This window comes from Grampus griseus, assembly GCF_964374135.1.
Source record: "Grampus griseus genome assembly, chromosome: 10".
In the NCBI taxonomy this organism is placed as follows: Eukaryota; Metazoa; Chordata; class Mammalia; order Artiodactyla; family Delphinidae; genus Grampus; species Grampus griseus.
This window is the reverse complement of record NC_139004.1, coordinates 7,828,155-7,855,447: the sequence shown is the minus strand read 5'-3', so window position 1 is coordinate 7,855,447 and position 27,293 is coordinate 7,828,155. Positions and strand designations below refer to the sequence as shown.

General features: G+C 42.2%; 1 protein-coding gene across 4 annotated transcripts in view; it reads left to right on the top strand.

Annotated features, from left to right (window-relative positions):
* The window catches only part of MAK (male germ cell associated kinase), a gene marked incomplete at both ends in the record, with an annotated part of 41,154 nt that extends 20,240 nt beyond the window's left edge, over positions 1–20,914 (top strand). For 2 of the 4 annotated variants that reach the window (XM_082664372.1, XM_082664371.1), the window contains 5 exons: positions 1,506–1,817; positions 5,477–5,649; positions 7,633–7,781; positions 11,707–11,838; positions 20,760–20,914. In XM_082664372.1, the coding sequence (XP_082520498.1) occupies positions 1,506–1,817; positions 5,477–5,649; positions 7,633–7,781; positions 11,707–11,838; positions 20,760–20,914 (921 nt within the window). Of the gene's footprint in view, positions 1–1,505; positions 1,818–5,476; positions 5,650–7,632; positions 7,782–11,706; positions 11,839–13,718; positions 13,794–16,383; positions 16,504–20,759 lie in introns of all 4 variants that reach the window. The other 2 variants (XM_082664369.1, XM_082664370.1) reach the window with 2 other exon arrangements.
* Positions 20,915–27,293: the final 6,379 nt, after the last annotated feature.

Below are 27,293 nucleotides of genomic sequence, written 5' to 3'. Positions count from 1 at the left end.
TGTACATTATTGACTTAGGAACAGTGACATACTAATTAATGGGGCTACTTAATCCAGAACCTGAGTCCTTCTATGTGTCAGGTACTGATGTATTTAAATCGTCTACAGTTGCTGAGTTCCACTTAGCAATGTCCACGTAGTTAACACACACATCAGGCGTGGTAGGGGACACAACGAAGTTTCTAAGGGGAAACTTAGAAGAAACACTTTTTCTACCTCTGCCAAAATATACACCTCCCTGCCCTTCACCTCTTCCTTGTTTACTATTTCACTGCCCTGCTTTTTAGTGGAAGCAGGGAGACAGGGAGAGGTTAAGTTACAGGAGTTGCCTCTGTCCATCTAAAATCTGCCCCTGCACGCCCGAGAAGTTAACTGTGGGTCAGGGCTACGCCTCCACGTAGGCGGGTACTGGCTTAGGGCAGGCAGCGCAGGGGAACAGGGCTTCATTATCTTAAGGGGCAGCCCCTTCCCCGATACACACACACACAAAACAGCAGAACTGGGAACTTCCCTCCCCACCCAGACATGCAGTACTGATAAGGGGACCTGTATCCACAGCTGAGCTGCACAGAGAGCTTCAGACACTCTCCAGACCAGTTTTCACCAACCTCGGTACTTCTGACATTTTTGACCCGCTAATTCTTTGCTGTGGGGAGGCTGTCCTGTTCGTCGTAGGATGTTAAGCAGCATCTCTGACAGCGTGCCTAGATGCCCGGAGCGCCTCCCAGCCCCCGAGTTGTGACAGTAAGAAAAACGTCTCCGAAGGGGCAAAATACCCCCAGTTGAGAACCACTGCTCTAGCCTGTGTCACCCAGATGGTCACCAGCTCTGTCCCCTACCCCCCACTTCCATGCAGTAACAGTGATTTGATGACTGATCTAGTGAAAACTCAGTGACCATTTTTACTAGTACTTGTATAGTTTATTCCCATAAGTACTTTCTCTTTGCTGTTATAGTGTTAAAGCTTATTTCAATTTCTTAGAATTTTTTTTTATTGCTAGTAGACACATACTTATAGTTAGGCTAAAAATAACCCTGAATTTTATATGATGTTAGAGTTAATCATTTAAAATAAACTACAAGGAAGGTTTTCTTAACTCATTTCTTAATGCCTTTATGGAGTCTAAAACATTATCAGTATCTAGTGTTTTAGTTTGAGTTAATCCCTCAAATTCAGCCACTGCTTATAAGCTAGACTTTGTGTTCTATACGGAGTCTTTACAAGAACAGTTGCCTTGACTGGATGTTAAAATTACAAGTGAGTTATACATTCTTTCTACTAATATGTACTTTTTCATTTTTTTTAATGAAATTTTCTTCTCAAATCATTTTTTTTTCTGGGTATCTTTTTAAAGTCATCACATAAGGGGAAAACTGGATGCTTTCTAAATCTCTGAAACTTACCTAGACTAGTGATATATGCCTAGCCCAGCGCTGGACAAGAGTTTATATGCAATAAATTTAGGTGAAACCTTTTTCCATTTGTTATTTCCATGCTTCTTTAGGCATTGAAACACCCATATTTTCAAGTCGGTCAAGTATTAGGCCCTTCCTCACATCATCTGGAACCGAAACAGACTTTAAATAAGCACGTGCAACCACTAGAGTCAAAGCCACCTGTAGTTGATCTAGAACCTAAGCCTCTGCCAGACATAAGTGACCAGACTGCCGGACAGTCCCAGCCGAAAAACAGCCACCAGCCACTGCAGTCCATCCAGCCGCCACAGAACACGGGTGTCCAGCAACCGCCCAAGCAGCAGAATCAACAGAAACAGCCGCCAACGCTATTTCCAAGTATCGTCAAAAACATGCCAACCGTAAGTAGCCCATAATGACACTTTAGATGCGATGGTTTGGTTCCATTAGGATTTTGTCTCTAGGCATTCTAAACACGTTGGGGAAGATATAAAAGATGTCCGTCTGTTTTCGTTTCTCAATACAGACCCAGAACCCAAAACAGTGTCTGGCACATGGTAAATTCTCAACAAATATCTGTTGAATGAATGAATGAATAATTGTCCACACCGTTTTTGAACCACCTCCAGGGTCTTGAGGAGTCCACATTATCTTTGGGGCAATTCTGACTACTAGAAAGTTCTTCCTCATACTGAGCTCAAATCTGGTTTCTGTAGCTTTTAATAGAAGTTAATCACTCTTCCAGAAAGGCAGCCTTTCAGATATTTGAAAATCGCCCTTACATTATCTGCCCCTTTCTCTAAGAGAAACACCCTCAGTTCCTTCACGTACTCCACAGGGATGTCATTCACCGATGACTGAGTGACCCTCGGTTCCTGTGTCTGAAGGAGCCTTTGAGTCCCCTCACCCTCCTGTTTCCCCTGCCAGAACCAGAGGCAGACAGTAGGTAGGAAACACGAAACAGGGTGAACCACCGCCAACATTCCAGAACCTGTGTTCACTCATGCCATCAAGGACTACTTTTTTTTTTTTTTCTTGGAAGGCCCATAAAATGCTGACTCGCACTGGGAGGGAAGGAAAGGAAGTTAACCTTACTAAATAGCTACTAAGTGCCATGCACTATGCAACACCCTCCCGCCCTCTCGTATGCATTCACCAAGTTAAAGTACCCAATAAACTAGCCCGCAGTTTTTAGATGGCTAATGAGCTGCGGAGTTGGGACTGAGCATTCTGTTAGCTAAAATTCCCAAGTCTGTTTTGTACAAGTGCTTCTGTTCAATCACATATTCTATACCTCTCATTGTGCATTTGATCTCTAGGATTCAAAAATTGGAAGACCTTATTTTTACCTCTCACATTTCTAATAAGTATTTTTGAACCCTTATTTTGTCTTCTCAGTTTAACCATTCTGCCCAGCTTGTCACTAGCTATGGAATGGTTGTTCATTTTTTTCCTCCTGTACCTTCAGGATGAACAGAATAGCAATGTGCCCTGGGGATAGCAAGCCACTAGAACCTTCTTCTAGACGGATACTGACCCATTAATCAGTACTCTTGGTCAGATTATTGAACTATGTGCTTGTCTCAGTCTGCTCAGGCTGCCATAAGAAAATACCACAGACTGGGTGGCTTAAATAACAAAAATTTACTTTCTCACACTTCTGGAGGTTGGGAAGTCCAAGATCAAGGTGCCAGCCAACTTGATTCCTGGTGGGGCCCTCCTCCTGATTTGCAGACAGCACCTTCTTGCTTTGTCCACATGGCAGAGAGAGAAAGCAGCTCCCTGGATTCTCTTCTTCTAAGGGCACTAATCCCACCATGAGGGTCCCACCCTCATGACCTCATCTCATCCCCAGTTACCTCCCAAAGCCCCATCTCCAAATACCAACCCATCGGAGTTGGGGTATAAATTTTGGTGGGACATAAACATTCAGCCCATGACAGTACTGATGCTCCTTTGTTGTCCTTTCATTACTTCATTTCTTTGATAGCATGAAAGAAGACCCTGTCACCTCCTTTGCTGAAGGCCATATAGAGTACATGCATTCGCTGTCTGCTTTTTATGAAAAATGGTGGTCTGTGTTATCTACCACCTTTTCTCCTTAGGGCTCAAAAACTTTCTCTTTAATAACTGCCGTTAGAATCTTTGCCCTCATCTGGTACCAAACTTATTAATGTGGAGTTTGCAAAAATCCACCTTCTACTTTATAAAAATTATTAGTATTTATCCCTTTCCAATCTTCTTAGACATGAGACGACTTGATGTTACTGGCACTGTTCAGCAGGACCCTAACACACAGTTCAAATGAAATAATAAGAGTCTCGGCCTCAGCCAAGTATGACTTTTCATTAACTCTGCTCACCTGGGGCTCATTCTCTCTGACCAAGAAACAAGAGTGTAAGAGACGTTAGCAAATACCACTTTTTGTTCATCATCCATCACTGTGGCACCATCAGCTTCAAGCAATGGCATATCCATTCTTTAAGCATCTTCTTACTTCAAACACAGCTGTATTTGATGACCTTGCTTCCAAATTCCCCAATTTCCCATTGCCTTTTGGATTTTTCAGTTTATATGCCCCCAAACCACCCCACGGTCTGCCCCAGACCAGGTCTTCTTCCTCATTCCTTATTTTTGTTAACAGAGCTACCATTCGGAGACAGTCAGGCTCACATTTTTAAAGCCATCCCTGCCTTTCCTTCTCTGTGTCCAACAGGATTACATTCAGTGACTTATGACAGAACCTGACCACTGTGGCTTAAACCACAAGGGGTTGTTTTCCTCTCACAGCGAGAAGGTGGGTGGTGGGTAAGCCAGGGCTGGTGCAGCTCATAAAAGGAACCAGACTGCTCTGTCTTCCTGCTCTACCACCCTCCTCAGCAGGTGGCTCTCGGTCCTGTGGCCACAGCTGGCTGCTGCTCCTCTGGGGTTGCATCTGCCTTCCAGAAGGGGGAAGAGTGGAAGACACTGGTACAGGCCGGCAGAGCCTGAACTGTTTCTCGTGGAAGCCCCTCCCAACAGACTTGCACTTACAACTCACCGGCTAGGTCGTGTCCCATGGCTACACAGAGCTGCAAGGGAGGCTGGCATTTCAGATCTTTTACGTGGGCATATTGCTGCCCTGAACAAGATCTTAGTGAGGAAGCAGCGTCTGCTATAGTCTCCTTGACCTCAGTTCAGAGAGACAGGAAAAAGTCCAGACCTTTTATTTCTTGTTAACAGCAAATGTATTCTTTCCTGAGCATTCCAACCACCATGAATCCGTGGCTCTTGTTACCGCGTGCCACTGTTCACTGCAAAGGCCTCCTATCTGAGGAGCAGGACCTTTCTCGAATGCTGCCTTTATCACATCACTTCTTAATCTCAAAAACATCCAGTGTTCTCCACTGCCCATAGGACAGCTGCGATGTCCCAGGCATACAATGAAGGCCCTTCATCATATAGCATCGGCCTGTCTTTACAACCCTGTCCTCCCTCCAGCACGAACCATCTGCTTCAGTAAACGCAGTCCGCCCTTTCCCCGCGGAACACACTCTGGCACTCTCCTATTAAAAAGCCACACTCCACGCATCTCCTCTTCCAAACTCTAGAATAACAACCACAACAATAATACCTAACCTACAGTAACGCTTATGTGCCAGGCCCTATCCTAAAAACTTTCGATGCATTTTACTATCAAATCCGAAAACACTAAATTACATAAATGCTGTATGTCGCCATTTAAGGAGAAGGAAACTAAGGCTTTGAAAAGTTAAGTCATTTGCCCAAAGAGACACAGCCACACGTGGCAATTACACTTCAACGAAGAGTCAATTCTGATCCTACGTATTCAAGTCTCCCCCAACCCAAGTTCACAGAGATCTGTCCTCTCTCAATTTCCTATCATATTTTTAGCATGCGCTACCTATTTTCCTTAATACTTTTAAATGTGTATGTATGTTATCTCCTTCACTGTATGGAAAGCTCCTTGAGGATGGGGACTCTTAGCCTCAAATATAACAGCTTGCACATAAAAGGCATTCAGCACCCGATCAAAGATGACACCGGTTTCCCACCACAGAAGCCAAATGGCACTCTGGGCCATAAAGGTGCCAGGAGGCGTTGGGGTCAGCCTGTGTTCAAGGTTGAAGACGGCTGGGAAGAGTTTGAGGAATGTGACTTCGGGGTCTCCCATTCCAAGAAGCCAAGCATGCGCGTTTTCAAAGAAACGAGGAAAACAGATTCTCCATCTTGGTAAGATTTCACATTTCTCGGGAAAATATGTTTTCATCAGGCATCAACTTGACTCATTACGTATAAATGAGTGTACATGTTAAAAGACAAGAAGCAACTTAATGTTGTTTCTCCTGTCAAATCCAGACCTCTGTGCTCACCTCTGAAAAAGTAAGACTCCGAGTCCCTCACAGTGACAACGCCCGGCACCAGTGGCTGAGCGTGTGTAGAGGGAGTTCTAGTTCAGTTTTTCGTGTCCCCTGTTCAATTATGATCCCCATAATTCCCATTTGGAATCCACATGCCTCTTCTCAGACAGCAAAGCACAGTCTACAAAGGTAATGGCCTCCTCTGGTGGTGGTGTTCAGAGTTAATCATTTACTTGCTTGCTCTTCTCAACTTTTTTGATCATTTTCTGAACTTTCCCTGGAAGCTTGGTATCTCTAGCAATCCCTTTGCAGTTGGCATCATCATGAGTGCATTATTCAACTTTGAGGTGAAGATGGGTGAAATTTTGGTGAATATTTTGGGAAAATATTTTCCTTGTCCCTGCCCCGCCTTGGAACAGAAGAGGAACAGGGAGAAAAGATGAGGCAGGAGTCAGGGAAATTTCTCTCATAGCTGTTCGGCACTGTCCAGCGCAGAAGCCTTCACTTTGGAGAACACATATCTCTGAAGGTATATGAAGACTTTCCGTGGGGAGATAATTCCCAGTCAGTCAGTTTCCAGATCCCCAAGTTCCACAGCTACTCCTCCCTAAAATCCCCAAACTTGAGAAGAAACAGAATAAACCTGCTTAATCCCCTTCCACTTTTAAGTCAGAAAGTCACACCTCTCAGCCACTTCCAATCTTGCCGGGCACGAGGGTGTAACAAGCGCTGAGGTGCTAACCAAAGGGACAGATCAGAAGACTGGCTCTGCACCCTTCCTGGTCCATATGTGTTTCTCTTAAGGGGAAAACCTGGCATTTAGAAGTAGGGTATTTTAGCCTGTGTTGGAAAGCAGGGTGTAAACACAGTGGTCGGAAATGAGTAGGGCTGTTTCTAATGAAGGGGGCTCCCTGTGCCCAGGGCCACCCCAAAGTGGCGGCCAGCAGTCCAAAGGGCCAATCACAGCAGTGTCCATCCCTCAGAGGGTTGACGTGGTAAGCAGGACTTTCCCAGGGGGAACCGCGGAGGCCTGGGGTCAGACAGGTGACGAGAGCTGGCCAGGGGGGCCAGGCCTCTGCACGGGAAGAGGCCCGGTCACAGGTGGGAGAGAAGGTCGTGGTGCAGGGCTGCACACAGAGCGACAGGCAGCAAAACCAATCGCAGCCCCATCCTCTGGCAGCGAAGGCTGCCACTCGGACAGATGGCCTCGGGAACTAGACAGAGCTACGCCTGGATGCCGGAAGGCCTCCGTTCCTACACAGAACTGGGGCCGTAGGAGGCCGGGCACTGGGGGACAGAGGCACCCCGCCAGGCGCTCGCCACCGCCCAAGTCAATTCTGCCTTCTGGGGAACAGGCACATCTCAACAAATGCATGATGTCTCTGTATGTCATTAGGCTCTTTGGAAATTGTTTGGGGACTTTCCTAACACTTCCCCACTTCAGTTCTCTTAGCCCAGCCCAAACCGTGTTCTAACAACCTTAGTGGTTACACACTGCTGGAGTAGCCAGCTGGAGATGGCTGTGATTCTCTTCCCTTCCAACATGCCGTCTTCCCACATCACAAATCCACAGCTGCGGCAGTCGCAGGAAAAATGGAAACATACTGCACACAGGCAACCTGCTGCTTAGTTACAAAGCTTTCTGCCTCCTACTGTCCAGTATTAGGAAGGATTCTATGCACTGCCCGATATCTACTCGGGGAGAGGGGCTGTCATTTAACGCTCCTATCAGCAGAAGGTCTCTGATGGAAACCACTGACTGGCTTGGAAAGATGGGCGGCGGGTGGGCGAGAGCATAGCAGCCGTCATCTTCCCGTTCTTCACCCGGTGATGCTACTTTATGTTGACTTTCAAGGCTTCCAGAGTCAGTACCTGCAGGCCCCAACCACTCAACAGAGGAAAACAAGAACTTACCCTCTGCTATTTCCCTAAAATCTGATTCTGAATTGTCAACTGCTTCAACAGCTAAACAGTACTATTTGAAACAATCAAGATACCTTCCAGGTAAGCAGAGAAAATAAAATGTTTCCTGGTAACTGGAATAGTTAATAGGTCACGCTCCAGGGTCTTTGAATCTCTGAAGAAAGGGCACCAGTGAAATACAATCATAGCGCTCCCTGCGGGCTCAGCCTGTCGCCGGGACGTTTCTGGACCTCCTGCCTCTGTGAAGTCCGCTCAGGGAATGGCTGGCAGCCACCAATCAAGATGTTGAGGATGCTTCAGAAAATACCACCCTCCCCCACCAAAGCTATGCCTTCTGTGAACTGTATGCAGACAATTCTGCACTCCCACTACCAGTTCTTACAAGAGGCAGAATTTTAGTAATACTGTTTCCTAAATGATCTGATTTGTGTTTTTAACAGATCCTTCTGGCTGCTAGGTAGACCACGCTAGGGGCTCAAAAAGGGCAGGGGACTGGGCGAGGGGCCCAAGGAGACTGGTCAAGAGGCCACTGCACACGTCTGGATAGAGAGGGTGATGCCTTGTTCCCTAGGACGGTGAGAGGAGTGGGAATTAAGACCGTAAGAGAGGGTGCACTTTTGAAAGGTGCAAAGACACCAGTTGGTTAGTAAGGTTCGGTGCTGAAACCATGAGGAAGTTCTGATCTGACTGCAAAAGTGGGGGTGTAAATAAAGCTTCCAGAACACAGATTCATGGGGGACACTTTTCCCTGTTTAAAAAAGAAAGAAAATTGAATTCATTTCACTAAAATAAAATCAGCGCTTCATCTTCGCTGTAGAAGTGCGCCCTCTGGTGGTGGGAGAGGGTATTGTAAAATTTTTAGCAGACACCTGTTTTCCCAGCTCTGCTCCCCTCATGCGGTTTTCAGGAACGCATTTCAGGGCACCTGAGACCCATCTGATCATTTCCTTTTTCACCAGAAAGATCTAACAAATTCTACTAATTACTCTGGGTCAGAAGCATGGCTGTAATTGAAGCCTAAGAAACAGACTCAAAATTAGAACGAACTGTTTGAAATCTAAACCTGAGCCTGACTGTACCCTATTTTGGCATGTTTGGTCTCAAAGATGTGGCCCCTCTAGAGCTGGGTGAGATCTGAAACGAGAACTGAGCTCAGCTCAGTCACTTGACAAACATTTACTGAGCACCTATCGTGATCCAGCAAGTGCAGAGGACAGAAAAGCAAAGAAGAAGTGATCCTTGACATTTACTTATGGTCTGTACTTAATTCACTGAATATCCTCAGGAATAACAAAGAGTATTATCTTTGGGGGGGGGCCTTCCTCTTTTTTTTTTTTTTTTTTTTTTTTTTACCATAAAGCCAAGTATTAAGGTCTTATTAAGCATCAACTTTTAGGATCATGGGAGCTCTAGAAATGTACCATATAATTTCAGGGCAGCCTGACATTACACTACAAGGATTGGCAGATCTGTGACACTGGCCTTCAGGGAGAGGGACGCAAGAGTCATAGTTATTGACCTGCTACTGACCGGCTGTGTACTGGAGCACGACTCTGAGATTCTGTTTTCTGTTACTTAACGATGGGACTGCAGTCATCCATCAGCTCGCCCCGTAAGCCTTGGGTACTTAATTATCACAAGGTAGTTGTTGCAAATAGAGTATACAGTGGAGGTGCTAACGATCTCGGTGGTGCCCTCTGCTCTCCCTCCCGGCCCCAGCACTTTTGAAACCCTGTTCTGTGGATCCTTCTCGAGTCCCGTTATCACTTACGGTCCTTCCTTCCACCCAGTGTATCCAACGTCCTGTGTCATTTGTACATGTGCCTCGCCTACTGCGTTTTAAGTTTCTTAGCGAGACCCACGAACTCCCCTGTGATCGGCTGCCTGCTCCCCTCTCCAGCCTCACTCTGGGCCACGCCCTTCCCTGCTCCATCCTTGCCGAGGACTCTGAGTTCTTCCCCTTCCCAGGTCCACTGCCCACACTGATGCCTCTCCCAGGAACACACCTCTCCAACTCCTACCCAGTCCTTATCATGAGTCACATTCCAGCTTAAAATTACCTTTTTAGAAGACTGGCTTTGTGGCTTCTGTTTTCTGCAGCCTCAGCACCAGATTCTTCTGCATAACTTGCACACTGCTAATTACTCACCTAATTATAACTGTTCGTCTCCCTTCTCACTAGAGTAGATTATAAGAGCCACAAGCGCAGAAACTGGTCTACTTTGTTCACCACTTTTTCTCCAGTGCCACACACACTGCCTGGCACGTGGCAGGTGCTCAGTAAATATTTGCTGACTGACTTTTTAATATCCTTTGAGGGGACAGGATGATAGTGTATTAATTTTTGCTTCTCTTTAACGGTGTTTGGTTATAGAAGGTACCCCAGAAAAGCTTGTAAACTAATACATGTTTTAAAATTCCAGATATTGTCTATTTCCAAGAAAATTGAACTCTTTTAACAAAGAGTTAAAGCAATTATTTTCGACAGTGTAGTATGTATTTACTGAAAAACAAAAAAGACTAGGGATATCGCAAGGCTAATCGTATTAAAATAATTTAAGCATTCAGGGCCCATTCTTTGTTGAACTGTATTTATAAAAAATATTCACCTAAAGAGATTTGTAGTTTTCTCCCCTTACCTTGCACCTTCTTTGGGGGTAAATATCGTGTGTGTGTGTGTGTGTGTGTGTGTGTGTGTGTGTGTGTTAAGATGTTTTTAACCTGAGTAACTGCTACCTAGTGCATCTTCTTTATTGTCAGGGAATTGTCTATTATAGTTCTATTTGTAGGTATTTTATTAGAAACCAAAATCCATAAAGAGCAATATCCTCTAATAAAGGGAAATGATCTACCTGATGGAGTGTTTCCTTAGAGAACTGACGACAGGTAACTTTGCGGCTTGGTTCGGAACCACCAGGCTTGTTTCTGGCTTTAGAACAAGGAATATTATTATATGTCTCATAAATGTGAAATCTTGCCAAGGAGTTCACTTTGGGAAAAGTCAAAGCTCCCTTGAAACAGGGACTGACCCTCTCTCTACATTACTAGCAGTCCTCGGTAAGGATGTTTTCTACACTAAAGAGAACTCCACATGTATGACCCAGAGGCTTAGACAGTGTGATGTCTCTGGCGTCTGCTAAGCTGAACCCAATTTAATTATCAGTCAAAAGAAAGCAAGTTCAGGAAGTTCTCAAATCTCTTAAAACTAGGTTAAAACAACACCCTTTGACCACTGGGACCAAAGTCCAAGGCCGAGTCCACATTTCACAGATTTCAGAAAATCATGAACAACTGTTTATATTTTACTATATCCGATATGCAGATAAGCGTCACACATGGATCTCTACATGTACTTCCGAACTTCTCAGTCCCCCTGGGTTCTTGGCCGCATGTCTGTTTTCCCCAGCTACCCCAATTGTTCCTCAAGGGTCTGGCCCAGAGCAAACACTCAAAATAAGTGTATGACATGGAAATATCTTTTGGAAGAAAATTTTTGTGCCACCTCAAATTTTAAGAGACATTTAGGGCTTCCCTGGTGGCGCAGTGGTTGAGAGTCCGCCTGCCTTTGCAGGGGACACGGGTTCGTGCCCCGGTCCGGGAAGATCCCACATGCCGCGGAGCGGCTGGGCCCGTGAGCCATGGCCGCTGAGCCTGCGCATCCGGAGCCTGTGCTCTGCAGCGGGAGAGGCCACAACAGTGAGAGGCCCGCGTACCGCAAAAAAAAAAAAAAAAAAAAGACATTTAGCAAGAAATGTCCAATGTTTATCATTACTTGTATTACAGAAAATAACTTAACGTTTCTAAAAGACACCGTGAGGATTCCAGGTTATTGTATTTAGGGCTGAGGATCATGTGAGGGTCCATCAAAAAGCAAGTATTTGCTACAGTGTAGCCAAAATTTATTTCCATTCCCTCGCGTTCTTTCTAGTCTAGTTTGAACGTATATTTTTCCTTCAAGTGTATGATCGCACTCTAACCTTTGAAATGGCTGTTTTGTTCTTCTAAGGTGTAAACCCCAAGAACGTGTCCTTGACAGCCAGTGGGAAGGATACGAACCCATACACCTGGAATAGCCAGCTATTTCCTAAGTCGCTGGGACCCACGGGGGCAGAACTTGCTTTCAAAGGGAGTAATGCAGGTAAGGCAAGACTACATTTAAAGTATGAACTTACACTGTTTTCCTTCTGCGGATTTTTACTTTTAAATGTTTCCCTTTTCCCCAAAGTATAAAAATAGGTGGGGTGCCAGTCAAAGGACTAGTTTGATATACTGGTGCCAGTGTTGAGAAAGTGAGTAACTCTGATGATTGGGGAACAAATAAATCCTTTTTAAGTCAAGTGGTTTCCAGTTCTTAGCTTTTAAAAAACTGAAGGAGAACCTAATTGAGTTATAGCTAATAGATAATTAAAAATCATTTGTGAAAATAACACAATACTGTAAATCAACTGTACTCCAATATAAAATGAAAATTTTTTTGAAAATCATTTTTTATGAGATCACTGTGATATTTGATCTGTAACTCTGAATAGTGTTCAAAGACTATAGTAACAGAGCTGTAACAAAACACCTTTCATTCCCTACTAAGCATTTACAAGATAAGTCCTTGCTTCCCATCTTTAAAAAAATGAAGCTGAGGCTTCCCTGGTGGCGCAGTGGTTGAGAGTCCGCCTGCCGATGCAGGGGACGCGGGTTCGTGCCCCAGTCCGGGAAGATCCCACATGCCGCGGAGCGGCTGGGCCCGTGAGCCATGGCCGCTGAGCCTGCGCGTCCGGAGCCTGTGCTCCGTAACGGGAGAGGCCACAGCAGGGAGAGGCCCGCGTACCGCAAAAAAAAAAAAAAAAAAATGAAGCTGAATCCTGTCTGATTTTAGCAATAAGTAATATTTATTGATGGATACATGAACCACTTGAAAAAGGTCCCATCTTTCTCATTAAGAGATGAATTTCCAAAAAAAATCTGACTTTTCACTTTTAATAATCAAATTCTATAATATTCATCTTTTTTGATAAATTATATACAACGAATCATTCTAACTATAATTAACTTAATCCAGAGAAAAGTATTTTAATATACTTATGGTTGGTTATAAGAAATTTTTTTAAAGGTTTCAATCTATACACATTTTTTGACTGTTAATTTAAAGACTTTAAAATTATACTCAGATAAAATCTGGGAGCTGACATGTGAATGAAAATAAAATTTTAGAGAGAAAAGGGATTCATGTGAAATTTCTACCTGTTAAAAAGGACTGTGGTCATGTATTTCTTTTTTTTTTTTTTGGCCTTACCACGCGGCATGTGCGATCTTAGTTCCCGAACCGGGGATCAAACGGTGCCCCCTGCAGTAGGAGGGCAGAGTCTTAACCACTGGACCACCAGGGAAGTCCCATGTGGTCATGTATTTCTTAAGTCAGTACTGGTGAGCATAAAATCACTATGGTATTTAGATTCCACTGATGATATTTAAAAGAGAGATGTAAGAGTTTTATTTTTAAATGTCTCTAATTACAGTATGCCAGAAGTTAAATCCTTTGCAACTGTAAAACTTACGAGGAAACATTTTAGATATCAGCTTAAAGTGTCTGAAGAGATAGAGAGTTCTTTCTTAAAAAAGATGTAGGTGGTATTGGATCAGAAGAGTTTGAGGGTCACTGTGTAGCAACTGAGGAGTCTCCTGAGGTGTTCTGATGGGACATCAAACGCTCCGGGTATTGTATCCATCTAACAGTGCTGTGGCACTGCAATTTGCTAATTTTTTCTGTTATTTAAAAATAATATTCACTGAACCAAGTGGTTAAATACAATCAGGTGAAATGACAGCCGCACAACTTTGAGTCTCGGGGAAATATACGACTGACATCAAATGAAAGCTGAGACAGCACCGAGAACATTCTCTCGGAGAAACATTTAAGGTTTCTTTCTGCATCTTTTCATTGATCATGGAATCCATTTTTTCTCTGCTTTTCCTATAACATCCTCCTTATTGTTCATTCTTTCCTTCCATCTGCCTTCTCTTTAGAAGAAAGCATAATTAAACCAATTGAAAAACTATCATGCAATGAAAGTTTTCCTGAAAAATTACAGGACTCACAAGGTAATTTCTGGGCCTTGTAGATGAGTACAATTAGTTCTTTGAATCTCCTGTCCAATTTTCTTCTCAACATTGACCCCAAATCTTGTCATAAAAGGCTACTACGAAGGCCAAGGTCACCTGCTTTTAGGGGTCAGATCAGGACTCGGGCAGACAGAAGTGTCCACACCACCAAGAACCTCTTTCTTCGGTAGTTGGAATTCTAAGAGTAATTAGCTCTCAAAAGGCTCTATGCTTGTCTTCTTAAATTAATTATGACAAGTTAAAGAAATCAAGCAAATCTACTAAAAATAATTAAAAGAATATTTTCTAATTTTATAATCAATATTCCTGGAAATTTTTTTTGTAAGTTCTGAGACTCATTTCTGAGCATGAACCATCATTTAAAAGAAAAAGTTAACCAAATTCACAGAGATGATGGATTTCCTAGAATTTTGCTGTCAGTGGTTTAAACAGTGCTAACTATTGGCTCCAACCTAAAAATTTGCAGCTCACAAGGTACTTCAAATGAAAAGCCAAAATAATTTAAGAAGACTTAATTTTCTATGCATTTTCCCTTAGCAACTTCTTCCTCCAATAGGAAGAAGCATCCTGTAACCGATCAGTGCATGGGTTTTAGAGCCTGACGTGTCCCTGTTCACTCACTAGCCTTGTGATCTTGGACAAGTTACTTGGGTCCTCTAAGTCAGTTTCCCCGCCTGTAAGACAGAGGAAATAATACTGACCGAGGCAGTATTATACGACCACCCCTAGGATTTTTGTCACACAATAAGCATTTAATAAGTGTTTGCTCTGATGATGGGGATGAGGGTGGGAGAGATCTTTTTTATTTTGGCCATGCCACGTGGCACGTGGGATCTTAGTTCCCTGACCACGGATCGAACCCGCTTGCCCTGCATTGGAAGTGCAGAGTCTTAACCATTGGATTGCCATGGATGTCCCGGGAGATATGTTCTCAGGCTGCTACTGAATGGGATTACTGCCTTGAACTTTCAAAAAGTCTTCTGAAGTCTTCTGATTCGTGAATTAGAACGAGTACCTCAAGGCGAAAAGAAAGGACAAATGAGGCAGCAATGCCTACGCAAAATTCAGCAGTGTTAAAAATCGTAGGAACTGATAACGTGTTTACTGCGTGGCGACCTTTAGGGTCTGATAAATAACACTGCCGTTTGACATGTGTTGGTCCAGGAGCAAACACTTATTGAGCGCCTGCTATGCATAGCACCGTGACAGACGTCAGGGACACAGGAAGGCAGAGTCCAGCCTGTGGTCAAATGACACCATGTGAAAATAAGCTTCAGTCGTAGCTGCCAGATGAACGGTTCTTTGAAACCACCAAGGCGGTCAGAGCCCTGATTCACCTTCTCACTGACAAACCTGTCCCTTTTCTGGTGTAGCCAGGCTCCTTAAAAGAGAAGTTACGTTCATTTTTCCTCTGATTTCCACTTTACCCCTCAGCTCACTGCAGTCTGTCCTCAGCTTGCCTCGGGCCGCTGAAACAGCTCCTGCCGCGGCCTGTCCTGCTAGCGGCCAAATCCCAGGGCGGTGCCAACCCCACCAGACCTCTGCCTTATTTGCTGCTCCTTCCTCGTCACACTCTGTCTTCTCTGGAGCTTCCAGACCCTATTCCTACCGTCTACCTCTCCACCCTCTCCCCAGCTGGGTCCTTTTCTTTTCTCCCCCTTAGTGCTCTGTTCCCCGGGTTCTGTTCTGTTCTGGGTCTTTGCACATCCCACAGTCCCTCTGGGCTGGCTCCTCCAAGCCCATGGCATCATCACCGCCATGCCCCGATCATTCCAGATCTCCAGGCCTGCTGGACCTCTGTGACTTGAATCTCCCACGGGCACCAGGTCTTTACCCCACACCTGACTCTTCCCCTGTATCCTGTTCTCAGTCACCCACGCTACAGACTTAGGGGTTTATGTTGCTCTCTTTCCCACCCCTCCCACCCCATACACCTGCTGGTTCCCTCCTCCATCCCTCCATGACGGTCTAAGTTCAGACTCTCTTACTTCCTCTCTCACTTCAGCTACAGCAGTGCCCGCCTGACTGGTCTCCTGCCTTTACTTTTTCCCCCAGATTGATCATTCACTAATAGCGATGAGGATGGTGACAGCTGACACGTGTTGGACAGCAGAGCCTATGCTAAGTGCTTTGCATTCATCTCATTCAATCCCTACAACAACCCCTATGAGAATAGGTGCACTTTATCAGGGTGACTTTACAAGATGAAGAAGTGCTCAGAGAGCACCGCAGGGATGGGGGCTTCCTGGCAGGAAATATACTTTCAGGTTAAGAAGTGGAGTCATAAAAACCTGGGTACATTCAGGGGGACACCTTGGGTTCACATTCTAATTTGGTCACTTATTAACTGCGAGAAGTTAGCCAAGTCAGGTGTGGATAGTAACATGCATCTAAGAGGGTTGTTATATGGACTGAACGGGAACATCTGTAAAACCGTAGTGCCGCGCATGAAATACAGACGATGCCCCCAAAACAGAATTTAGAATTAGTAGTGGTTGTAATCAAAGTTACTCTCCGGTGCTTTAAAATATTAACCTTCTGACTCTGCAACTTTATGATACGTCACTAGGAAATCTTGGAAGTTATGCTACTTACAATCAGTCAGGATATATTCCTTCCTTTCTCAAAAAAGAAGTGGGGTCAGCTGGCCAGAGGATACACTTAGCACCACTCGGTGCGACAGCTTCAGGTAAGAACAAGTTCAGATACAGTTTTTGAGAATTCTGATCAGAAAGGAGCTTTTTAAAGTTTATAGTCACCTTTCCTGAGTGAAGACTTTTAAATTAGTCTCAGCTATCAACTGAAGTTCTGTTTTTGGCAAAATGTCCCATCTTTCTCCCAAAGATGTGGTTTGCGAGTCTAATAAGAGGAGCTGCCTCTGATTCAGTGGTTCTTCTCGGTCCGACACACAGATTGTGCCACCGAATCCTCCCAATGACCTGATGAGGTAGATCTTTTACAGGTGAGGAAACTGACATTGAGTAATCTACCTAGGGTCACACAGCCTGTAAACAGCGGAGCTGGGATAGACAGTGTCTAATTCCGAAGAGTGTGCTATGCTACACGACGAGATGTGCGAGGATGCACTTTTCAGAGCTTCCCGCCTGGTACCTGGCACGGAGCGGAAAGCGCAGCAGATGCTGAGACTCTGTTATCTATCAGTTAATGGGTAGTCCTTCTGCAGCTCCACCTTAGGGCTTAGAACTAAACTGCGGCAGAACTTTGACTGGCTTTTGCTCTGTCATATATTAGGTGGTGAAGTTTTATTCCCCACCCTCCGATGCTATGACTAATTAGGTCACCTGCTCTGCAGTGGCGTGGCGTGTGACAGCCACATTCAGGGGGACGCTCTTGAAACTGATGTGAGGATTCTGTACTTGAGTTGACCAGATCTGACTATGAATGTTCTCTAAGTTATTTCAGTCTAAAATAGATACCCTTCTTAAAGCACCTAAAATAAACATTGAGGCAGATAATTACAAGTTTGATAAGGTATCTAGTTACAGTTTAATTTAAAAGCTGACTTCAAAAGTCTTCTCCTAGTCTGTCCCAGCCAGGATCTTATATTATAGATCTCCTGATTAGAGTTACCAGTCTTTAAAGTTCATGCTCTTGGAGCTAAAATTGTAGAAAGCACTGGACTTCCGTAATTTTTTATTTCTTACCATGGCAGAACTGCTTAAGCAGTACTCAGTTACCTTATCTGCGAAAAGAACTGCTTCATTATCTCTCTGCTGAAACAAAATATATAAATAAACATTTTATATACAGCAGTAATTTTTATAAAGCCTTAAATACTTTAGGGCAGCCTTATCATGAGTCATTAGCCACAGCTTGGTAGCAATTTTTAATATGAAGGCAGAAAATCATAACGTCTCAAATTATTTTGAGTACCTGCTCTTAGAAAGTGCAAGTGGGTATTTTTGAACATATTTTTATAAGGGATTGGAGGCCTTTATATATTAATTATTCTGTCAGATTAGCATGCATATTCCTGTTTTCATTTTTTTAAGTAAAATGCTTTCTCATAACTTTTCATCTCTTCATTTTACTCTGCTTATCAGATTTTCCTACAGATCATGATAGGAGGAAAGGTAAAAAAAAAAAGAAGTAAATATTAATCATTCTCAAGTGGTCAATGCAAATCCTTAGGAAAACACTGTTCTGTAAGAGATGTGTCTTCCAGCCCTCCCACTGGTGTGACAGTTTCCCACAAGAGAATACAACCAGGTCATTACCGTATTTACTCGACTATCTCCCCTTCTCTCAGCCTCCCTCTCTACTCTTCTTCCTCATCCTCAAGACTGGAGAAGAAAAATCACATTAATTTCTTCCTCCCTCCCCATGTCATCTATCAACCCAAACCCCCTCATACCTCCTTGTCCCCTGCTAGAGGAGTGACTTCTTTCAGACACAGCCGCCCTCTAGAAGCACGGGGCCCTGTTCTACGTGCTGTACATGCATTAACTCACTGAACTTTCTAAGACAGAAGGTACCATCATTATCTCCATTTTACAGAAGTTTTCTATCTTGCCATAAGTTATATAGCAGTGACACAGATTACATTCTTAACTAGAGGCAAACACCCTTTCCTGCAGCAACATTTCCTACAAGAAGTTAAATGCCCTTGGACACATGCAGGTTTTAAGATAAATGCACAGCAAATGTTAGAGGGCTGCCAGCTCCGTTCTGGGGAGTGGGGAGGTGTGGGCACAGCCAGCTGCTGAACAAAGTGTTTCTTTGCCCCACGTGAGACCTGGGCTCCGTTGTCAGCTACTAAGTTCTTCACCAAGGGTGCTGGAGTCCTAAAACGCTGTAATTCTCAGAAAGGAATCCTAAATGTCAACACTACCGCCTTACTGGCAAAATGATTCCCTTTTCAAAGAAGGTTTTACAAATGTTGGCCTGGACACAGTTTCCTTCAAATGCATTTAGGACTTGACTTAGACTATGTCATCATCTGGAAAAAAAGCTTCTCTGGATGTTACTCCCCAAACGCCTCACTTCTCACCTACTGTTAGCTTAAGGATGGGTTTTCCCTTCTCCGTTCTCTCAGTCACGGGGACTTATTGTCTCCTCCCTCCTGCCCTCCCCTCCCATGTGCTCTCCTCTGCCCATGGTACCATTTTGGTGTGAGTGCACTAATTTATCAGACTGATGCTGGTCTACATTCCAGAGGGTTATGACTAAAGGGCTATTCCTAGAAAATATGGTGCACTTAACTGGCCCTTCTAGACACTGTCCCTGTCTTTCTTAAGGAGCTTTTTATTGGCTTTGAGAACTTTAAACCCAGTAAGAGTGGGATGAAATGACCCGTCAAACCAAGGAAGAACTCTTGGCCTCCTTGTCCCAACTGAACCACAAAGCAGTTGGGGTGACTGTCACCAGGGCAGCTCCTCACGTAAGGATTTGTCCCCTTTAAGCTGAGGTTAGCAACACATCAGGACCCACGTGTTCCCGTAAGTTCCTCCTATACTTCCAATTCTACAGTAAAACTATAAGAAAAAACTGGGAAAACCATGCCAATAAATATAGTATAGCTAGTGTTAGGTGTACAGAATGGTTAGAGGGTCATTTCAAAGTTGACGCCTACAGAGTATAATACAAGAATGGCAGCTACCACATAGTGTGAAAAGATATTTAAATCCCAAACAGAAAGACGGAACATCAGAGAGAATAGCTCTGAGACCTAGCTCCCAGCCTGAAGTGAGGAAGGGGTGAAGGAGGGACTGAGGATATTAAAGTTTTCTCTGAAATGATTTACTGCTTTGTCATCTGACATGTTCAAGTAATCTGAGCTTATAAATTGTTCAGGTAACAAATGTCTAACACATTAAAATTTTCACAAAATTTTCATCAGCCAATACATGTATGAATAAAACAAACCTTGTGATGAAAGGTTTGGGATCCTAAGAATGGCTCACTTTTCAAAGGGATTCTGTTATCATCCATCGATTTCCCAATAAAACATGAAGTTTCTTGACTCCAAAACCCACATTTTCATGTTTAAAGAGAACCCTGCTATGTGACCCCATCTGTGTGGCTCCATGAAGCCAGAGCTTTACAGGATTCACAATTCTGAACACATTTCCTGTAGTGATACTGTGCTCAGATATTATTTAGATGTAACCACAGTGTGATTGTCAACAGTCACTGACACTGTGGGTACTGCCCATTGAACTTAAACCAAGGAGTTGTTCTTGGTCATCCAAGTTGGCATTGCCTACCAAAATATGATGGGCACTTCAGTGAGCCCAAATAAGAAACAGGAGCAGTGTCAGAACTATAAACCAGAAATTATGGCGCTTAAGCTGCTGAAAACACTAACTGGGGTCAGCATAATACTACAATAGAATTTTTGGCTTATATATATAATTAAAAAAAAAACTTAGAGAGCACTGAATTAATCTTTTAAAGACAAATTCAGATTTTCGGACTTCCCTGGTGGCGCAGTGGTTAAGAATCTGCCTGCCAACGCAGGGGACATGGGTTCGAGCCCTGGTCTGGGAAGATCCCACATGCCGCAGAGCAACTAAGCCCGTGCGCCACAGCTACTGAGCCTGCGCTCTAGAGCCCGTGAGCCACAACTACTGAGCCTGTGCTCTAGAGCCTGTGAGCCACAACTACTGAGCCTGTGCTCTAGAGCCCACGAGCCACAGCTACTGAGCCCATGCACTGCCACTACTGAAGCCCGCACGTCTAGAGCCCATGCTCCGCAACAAGAGAAGCCACCGCAGTGAGAAGCCCGCGCACCGCAACGAAGAGCAGCCCCTGCTCGCCGCAACTAGAGAAAGCCCGCACGCAGCAATGAAGACCCAACACAGCCAAAAATAATTTTTTTAAAAAAAGATAAATTCAGATTTTCCCCCATAAAATGAACTGCTTTATTTTGAATTTAATAATCATCTGAATAAAATTCTAATTTCTGATTCTGCTTTCTTTCAGAATATCCCTGGAACACAAAAACTGGTCAGGGGCAGTTTTCAGGACCTACTTATAATCCTACAGCCAAGAATCTAAATATTGTGAACCGCGCACAGCCAGTCTCCTCCGTGCACGGGAGGACAGACTGGGTGGCCAAGTACGGAGGCCACCGATAGGAGTCTGGTGTGAAGTCCCACAGCATCGCTCCAGAGTCTGTGCAAGTCCCCTGACCCCGGGAAATGTCTACAGATGTCTACTTCTACTGAGTTCTGGAAGAAATATGTAATAGTGGGTACTCTGAAGAGCAAAACTCATCTCCTATTTTCCTTCTTTCCTAGAAATGAAATGCATTTTCTGGGCGTCATTGCCCACAGCGCTGATATATGGGTAGGACTTTACTAAGTACTGAATAAACTATTTGCCAAAGTGTCAAGTATTTGATATACAAATAGATACTAAGTACAATAAGCAGCTTTTTTTAAAAAAATGCCTCCAGAAGTAAGTGTTTAGAGTGTTTTATATTTGCCCAAACTATTTAATATTTCATTGTTTAGCCTCAGAGGTTTGTTTTGTTTTGGCTTTTATAGCAATTACATAGATGTCTGTGGACTGTCAGTTACGGTTCTTATTTGGCCAAGGTTCTACTCTACCATTTTGGCAATGGCAGAAAGATGGTGATTTATCATTTTTCTACTTTGGAATTATGGAAGCAATGATAATTCTAATCTAAAGCAGGACATCTTTCTTAGAAATAAGTATTTCTTTAACATAGAGATGTCAAAATCACATCACCTGATTTTAGTGAAGAGTCGATTGTTCGATTTTGAAAAATACAACTGCTATGAATTCGTGGTGACTATCAAACCCAATGGCTTGATGACTGCAAATTAACCAAGTCAAGGTTCTGTCATCTTCACATCAAGTGTGTTCATCAGACTTTCAAAATACATTTGTTTCCATATTCCCACGAGGCACAAAGATGAAGTATACCAGCTCGTTCCCCAAAGCAAACTCTTGCTGCTGCTGCAGACAGATCAGACTCAGCTCTGACCTTCACACTTGCTCTGAAGAGCAAATGCATTCAGTTGCTATCGCAGTGATTTCACTTACTACGTGTTTTCTTAGTTTTATTTCTAAATTGGTAGTTAAAATAGACATTTTGAACTTAGGACTACTCTATTCAAGCCTGTCATTTTACGAACTCAATATTCTTTTTAAAGAATAATGTTATCAAACTGCTCACTTTTTATGTATTTTATAACTTTGTAACAAATGCTAATGTAATTGGTATCATCTTGTGGACATTATACAAAGGCATAGTAAGAACATGGTGTTTTTGTACAGAAGATTCAGCTCACCTTCTTGAAAAATGTTAAAATCTAAAGAGTAATTTATGTTAGTGGTAATGGTTATATATATATTTGTACAGTTTTAATTAATGTCTCAAAGCAAAAATATTATTTTGTGTTGCTGGGAAACTTTTAAACTCCAAATAGATATTAAAATTAATATGGTTAACTAGTGTGTTTTCCTTACATTGTTAAACTTTATACTTATACTCTGAGGCCTTTTTTTGTTGTTAATTAGTCAACTTTTTTTTTTTCTTAGCAGTTTTAAGTTTACGGAAAATCTGATTGCAAAGTACAGGGTTTCCACATACTCCCTAATCTCCCCGCTCCTCGATTTTCCCTATTATAAATATCTTGCATTAGTGTGGTACATTTGTCACAACTGATGAACCAGTATTGATTCATTGTTATTAATTAAAGGCCATAGATTACATTAGGGTTCACGCTCTGTGTTGTACATTCTGTGGGTTTTGACAACATGTATCCACCAATACAGTATCATACAAAATAGTTTCACTGCCCTAAAGATCCTCTGTGCTCTACCCATTCATCCCTCCCTCCCTCCCTGCAAACCTCTGGCAACCACTGATCTTTTCTTTTTATTATCTCCATAGTTTTTCCTTTTCCACAATGTCATATAGTTGGAATTAAGAAGTATACAGTCTTTTCAGTTTGGCTTCTTTCACTTAGTAATGTGCATTTAAAATTCCTCCCTGTCTTTTCTTGGCTTGATAGCTCATTTCTGTTTATCACTGAAGAGTATTCCATTGCCTATGTGTATCCTAGTTTATTTATCCATTCACCAGCTGAAGGACATTTTGGTTGTTTCCAAGTACGGGCAATTATGAATAAAGCTGCTATAAACATTCATGTACATGTTTTTGTGTGGACATCGGTTTTCACTTCACTTGATTAATTGCTGGACCGTATGGTAGGAGTATGTTTTGTAAGAAAGCACCACACTGCCTTCCAAAGTGCCTGCGCCATTTCTCATTCCCACCAGCAGTGATGAGAGTTCCCGTTGCTCCACATTCTCACCAGCATTTGGTGTTGTCAGTGTTTTGGATTTTGGCTGTTCTGGTGTGTAGCAGTATCTTGTTATTTTAATTTGCAATTCCCTAATGACATAGGATGTGAAGCATCTATTCACATGCTTATCTGCCATCTGTATATCTCCTTGCTGTCTATTCAGATCTTTTGCCCATTTTTAAATTAGTCTGTTTTCTTATTGTTGAACTTAAACAGTTCCTTGTATATTTTGAATAACAGACCTTTATCAGGTTGTCTTTTGCAAATCTTACCTCCAGTCCGTGACTTGTCTTTTCATTCTCTTAAGGTCTTCTGCAGAGGAGAAGTTTTTAATTTGAATGAGGTCCAGCTTACCAATTTTTTATTTCGTGGATCATGCTTCTGGGGTTGTATCTAAAAAGCCATCACCAAACCCAAGGTCACCTATGATTTTCTCCTACATTCTAGGAGTATTACAGTTTTGCATTTTACATTTAGATCTATGATCCATTTTGAGTCAATTTCTCTGAAAGGTATATCATCTGCTGCAGATTCTTCTTCATGCTGATGTCTATTGTCCAGCGTCGTTTGTTGAAAGGACTTTTCTCCACTGAACTGCCTTTGCTAATTTGTCAAAGATCAGTTGACTGTATTTGTGTGCATCTATTTCTGGGCTCCCTATTCTGTTCCACTGATCTATGTGTCTATTCTCTCACCAATACCACACTGTCTTGATCACTGTAGCTTTATAGAAGTCACCTAAGTCAGTTCCTCAACTTTGTTTCTTCTCCTTCAATATTGTGTTGGCTACTTTGGGTCTTTTACTGCTCCATATAAACTCTAGAATCAGTGTCAATATCCACAAAATAACTGGGATTTTTGACTCGGATTGCAGTGAACAAGCAAAAATACAGATCAAGTTGGGAAGAACTGACATCTTGACACTCCTGGGTCTTCCCACCCATGTACAAGGACTATCGCTCTGTTTTTTTTACATCTTCTTGGACTTCTTTCATCAGTGTCTTGTCATTTTCCCCATATAGATCTTACACAGATTTGTTGGATTTATACCTGTTTATTTTAGTGTTAATGCAATTTTTAATTTCAAATTTGAATTGTTCACTGCTTATAAATAAGAAAGCAAATGACTTTTCTATATTAAAGTTGTATCCTAATTCCTGTTATAATCACTTATTAAATCCAGGAGTTTCTTTGTTGATTCTTTGAAATTTTCTACATAGACAATCATGTCATCTGCAAACAAAACCAGTTTTATTCTTCATTCCCAATCAGCGTACTTTTTATTTCCTTTTCTTTCTTATTGAACTAGCCAGGACTTCCAGTACAATCCTGAACAGAAGTGGTGGGAGTGAACATCCTTGCCTTGTTCCTGATCTTAGCAGGAAAACATCTAGTTTCTCCCCATTAAGAAAGATGTTAGCTGTAGGGTTTTGGGGTTTTTTTTAATAGATTTTCTTTATCAAGTTGAAGACACTCCTCCCTATTTTGCTGAGAGTTTTTATTATGAATGGTGTTAGAGTCTGTCAAATACTTTTCGTGCATCTACTGATAATCACTGATCATACAATTTTTGTTTCTTTAGCTTGTTGATGTGATGGACTATATTAATTGATTTTCAAATGCTGAATCAGCTTTGTATACCTAGAATAAATCCCACTTGATCATATTATGTAATTCTCTGTATACATTGTTGGATTGGATTTGCTAATATCTTGCCGAAGATTTCTGCATCTATGTTCATATGTTTATACATATATATATAGAGAGAGAGAGAGAGAGAGAGGGAGAGAGAGAGAGAAAGAGAAAGACAAACTTTTCTCTAAATTTGAAAATTTTCAAAATCATATGTTAAAACAACATAAATATGTGAAGCAAAGATTAACCACAAATACAAGAAGAAATTGACATAACCACAGAGTGGGAGGTTTTTCTTAGAAAACAGATCTAGAGGCCTTAAAATAAGTACATGAGTAACACAGTAAACAAAATTTACCCACCATACATACTATATAGAACTTTGACCAATAAGGCAAAATACTATACATGTAACATGCACAAAAAATTGACCTTATCTTAGGCCAAAAAGAAAATCTCAAATTCTCAAATGTTGAAATATGTAAGCTACAACTTTTTTCCACAGTTTAATAAAAGTAGAATAAAAAAGCATGCCTCCAAAATCATCCACTTAAAAATTCAAAAACAGGGCTTCCCTGGTGGCGCAGTGGTTGAGAGTCCGCCTGCTGATGCAGGGGACACAGGTTCGTGCCCCGGTCTGGGAAGATCCCACATGCTGCGGAGCGGCTGGGCCCATGGGCCATGGCCGCTGAGCCTGCGTGTCCGGAGCCTGTGCTGCTCAACGGGAGAGGCCACAACAGTGAGAGGTCCACGTACCACAAAAAAAAAAAAAAAAAAAAAAAAAAAATTCAATAACATTGTTCTAACCACTACAAAGTCAAAAGGGAAAATCAAAAATGAAATAAACATCCTTTAGAAATGGACAGTGACAGACCTCTGTATTAAAACCTATAAAACTCAGTCAAAACAGATCTCAAAGAAAAAAAATTATACACTTGTTCCATTTATGAGAAAAACAAAAACACTGAAGACATGGTGAATTTGAGCATTTAGCTTAAGAAACTAGAAAAAGGAATAACAGCTTTAAAAAGTGAAAAGGAATGAAAAATATAAAATAATGTCCTAGTAGTAACAAACATTATCCAGCACCAGGTCTCGGTTTCTAATATCACTGTCCAATAAAAGAAACCAGGGCTACTTGGAGAAATGGCTGATTCTAGTATGGGAGCATGAAATATACAAGATGAGCCTGGAGCCTCTTACAGTGCCAGAAAGTAGGGACGTTCTATAAAAACAAAAAACAAGGGGAAAAAAAAAAGCCTACACTGATTGGCTATGTCAAAGGACCCATGGGCCAACTGAAAGAGCTCCCAATGGTCAAAACTGCAACAATTTGAGCAAGAAAATTAATGGAGAAGTATTGGATTATAACCCAAACCAGGAAATATATATACATGATTCCACAGTGAAGGAGTGGATGGTTGGATGGATAGACAGGGAAGAAGAGGCATCTTCCATGCAGCAGAATTCCAAATAATTTATGTAGATACTCTGCCCTCAAGGAGGCAGAGCACAACTCCCCATTTTTTAAGTGTGGGATATGCATAGTGACTTTCTTTTAAAGAGTACAGTATGGGAAAGGGGGAAAAAAGGAATAGCTTCACAATGGAGAAGCCTGAGGAACACTACCTCAGCCAGATGATCAAGGTCAACATCAACAGTAATATCATGTTCGTATATGTAACTTTAATATGATGTGATGAAAATGACACTTCACCCCTGTGGTCTTCCTCCTAAAAACCGATAATCCCAGTCTGACCATGAGGAAAACACTAGACAAGTTCCAATGGAAGTGCATTCTACAAAATACCTGATCAGTACTCCTCAAAACTCAGTCACCAAAAACAAGAAAAGTCTAATGAAGAGTCACAGCCAAGAGGAGCCTAAGAAGACATGACAACTGAATGTAATATGGTATCCTGGGTAAAATCCTGAAACAGAAGGATATTAGTTAAAAGATAAGAAAAACTGTATGAAGTATGGACTTTAGTTAGTGATAATGTATCAGTATTGATTCATTAGTTGTAACAAATGTATCATGTTAATGTAAGATGTTACTAATAGGGGAAACTGGGTGTAAGGTGTGTGGGAACTCTCTGTACTGTCTCTTAAAACTGTTCCACAAAATAAAGTCTATTTTTAAGAAATAAATTTGATCAATCTATCCATTCAGCAAATATTTACTAAGTAACCACTATGTACTAAGTGTAGTATATATGGTACACACGGTAGAAAAGAAAAGGTCATTTCCTCCAATCTCATAGAACGTACATTCCGCAGACATTAAATAAACACACACACAAAAAAACCTGTATATTTGCAAATTATTATAAGTGCTATTAAGAAAAAAGAAAAAAAAAACCCAGGATGTTATAGAGACTAAAGAAGGGATATGAATGTAGTGAGAGATGACGTAATAATTTTAAGACTAGGAGTCTAATTATACTTGATATATGCCTCTGCCTGCTGGGTAAAGAATGAATTGTTGGGCCAAAGCATGAAAACAGAGAGTCCTGTTAGAAGATTAAAAGACAGTGAGGCT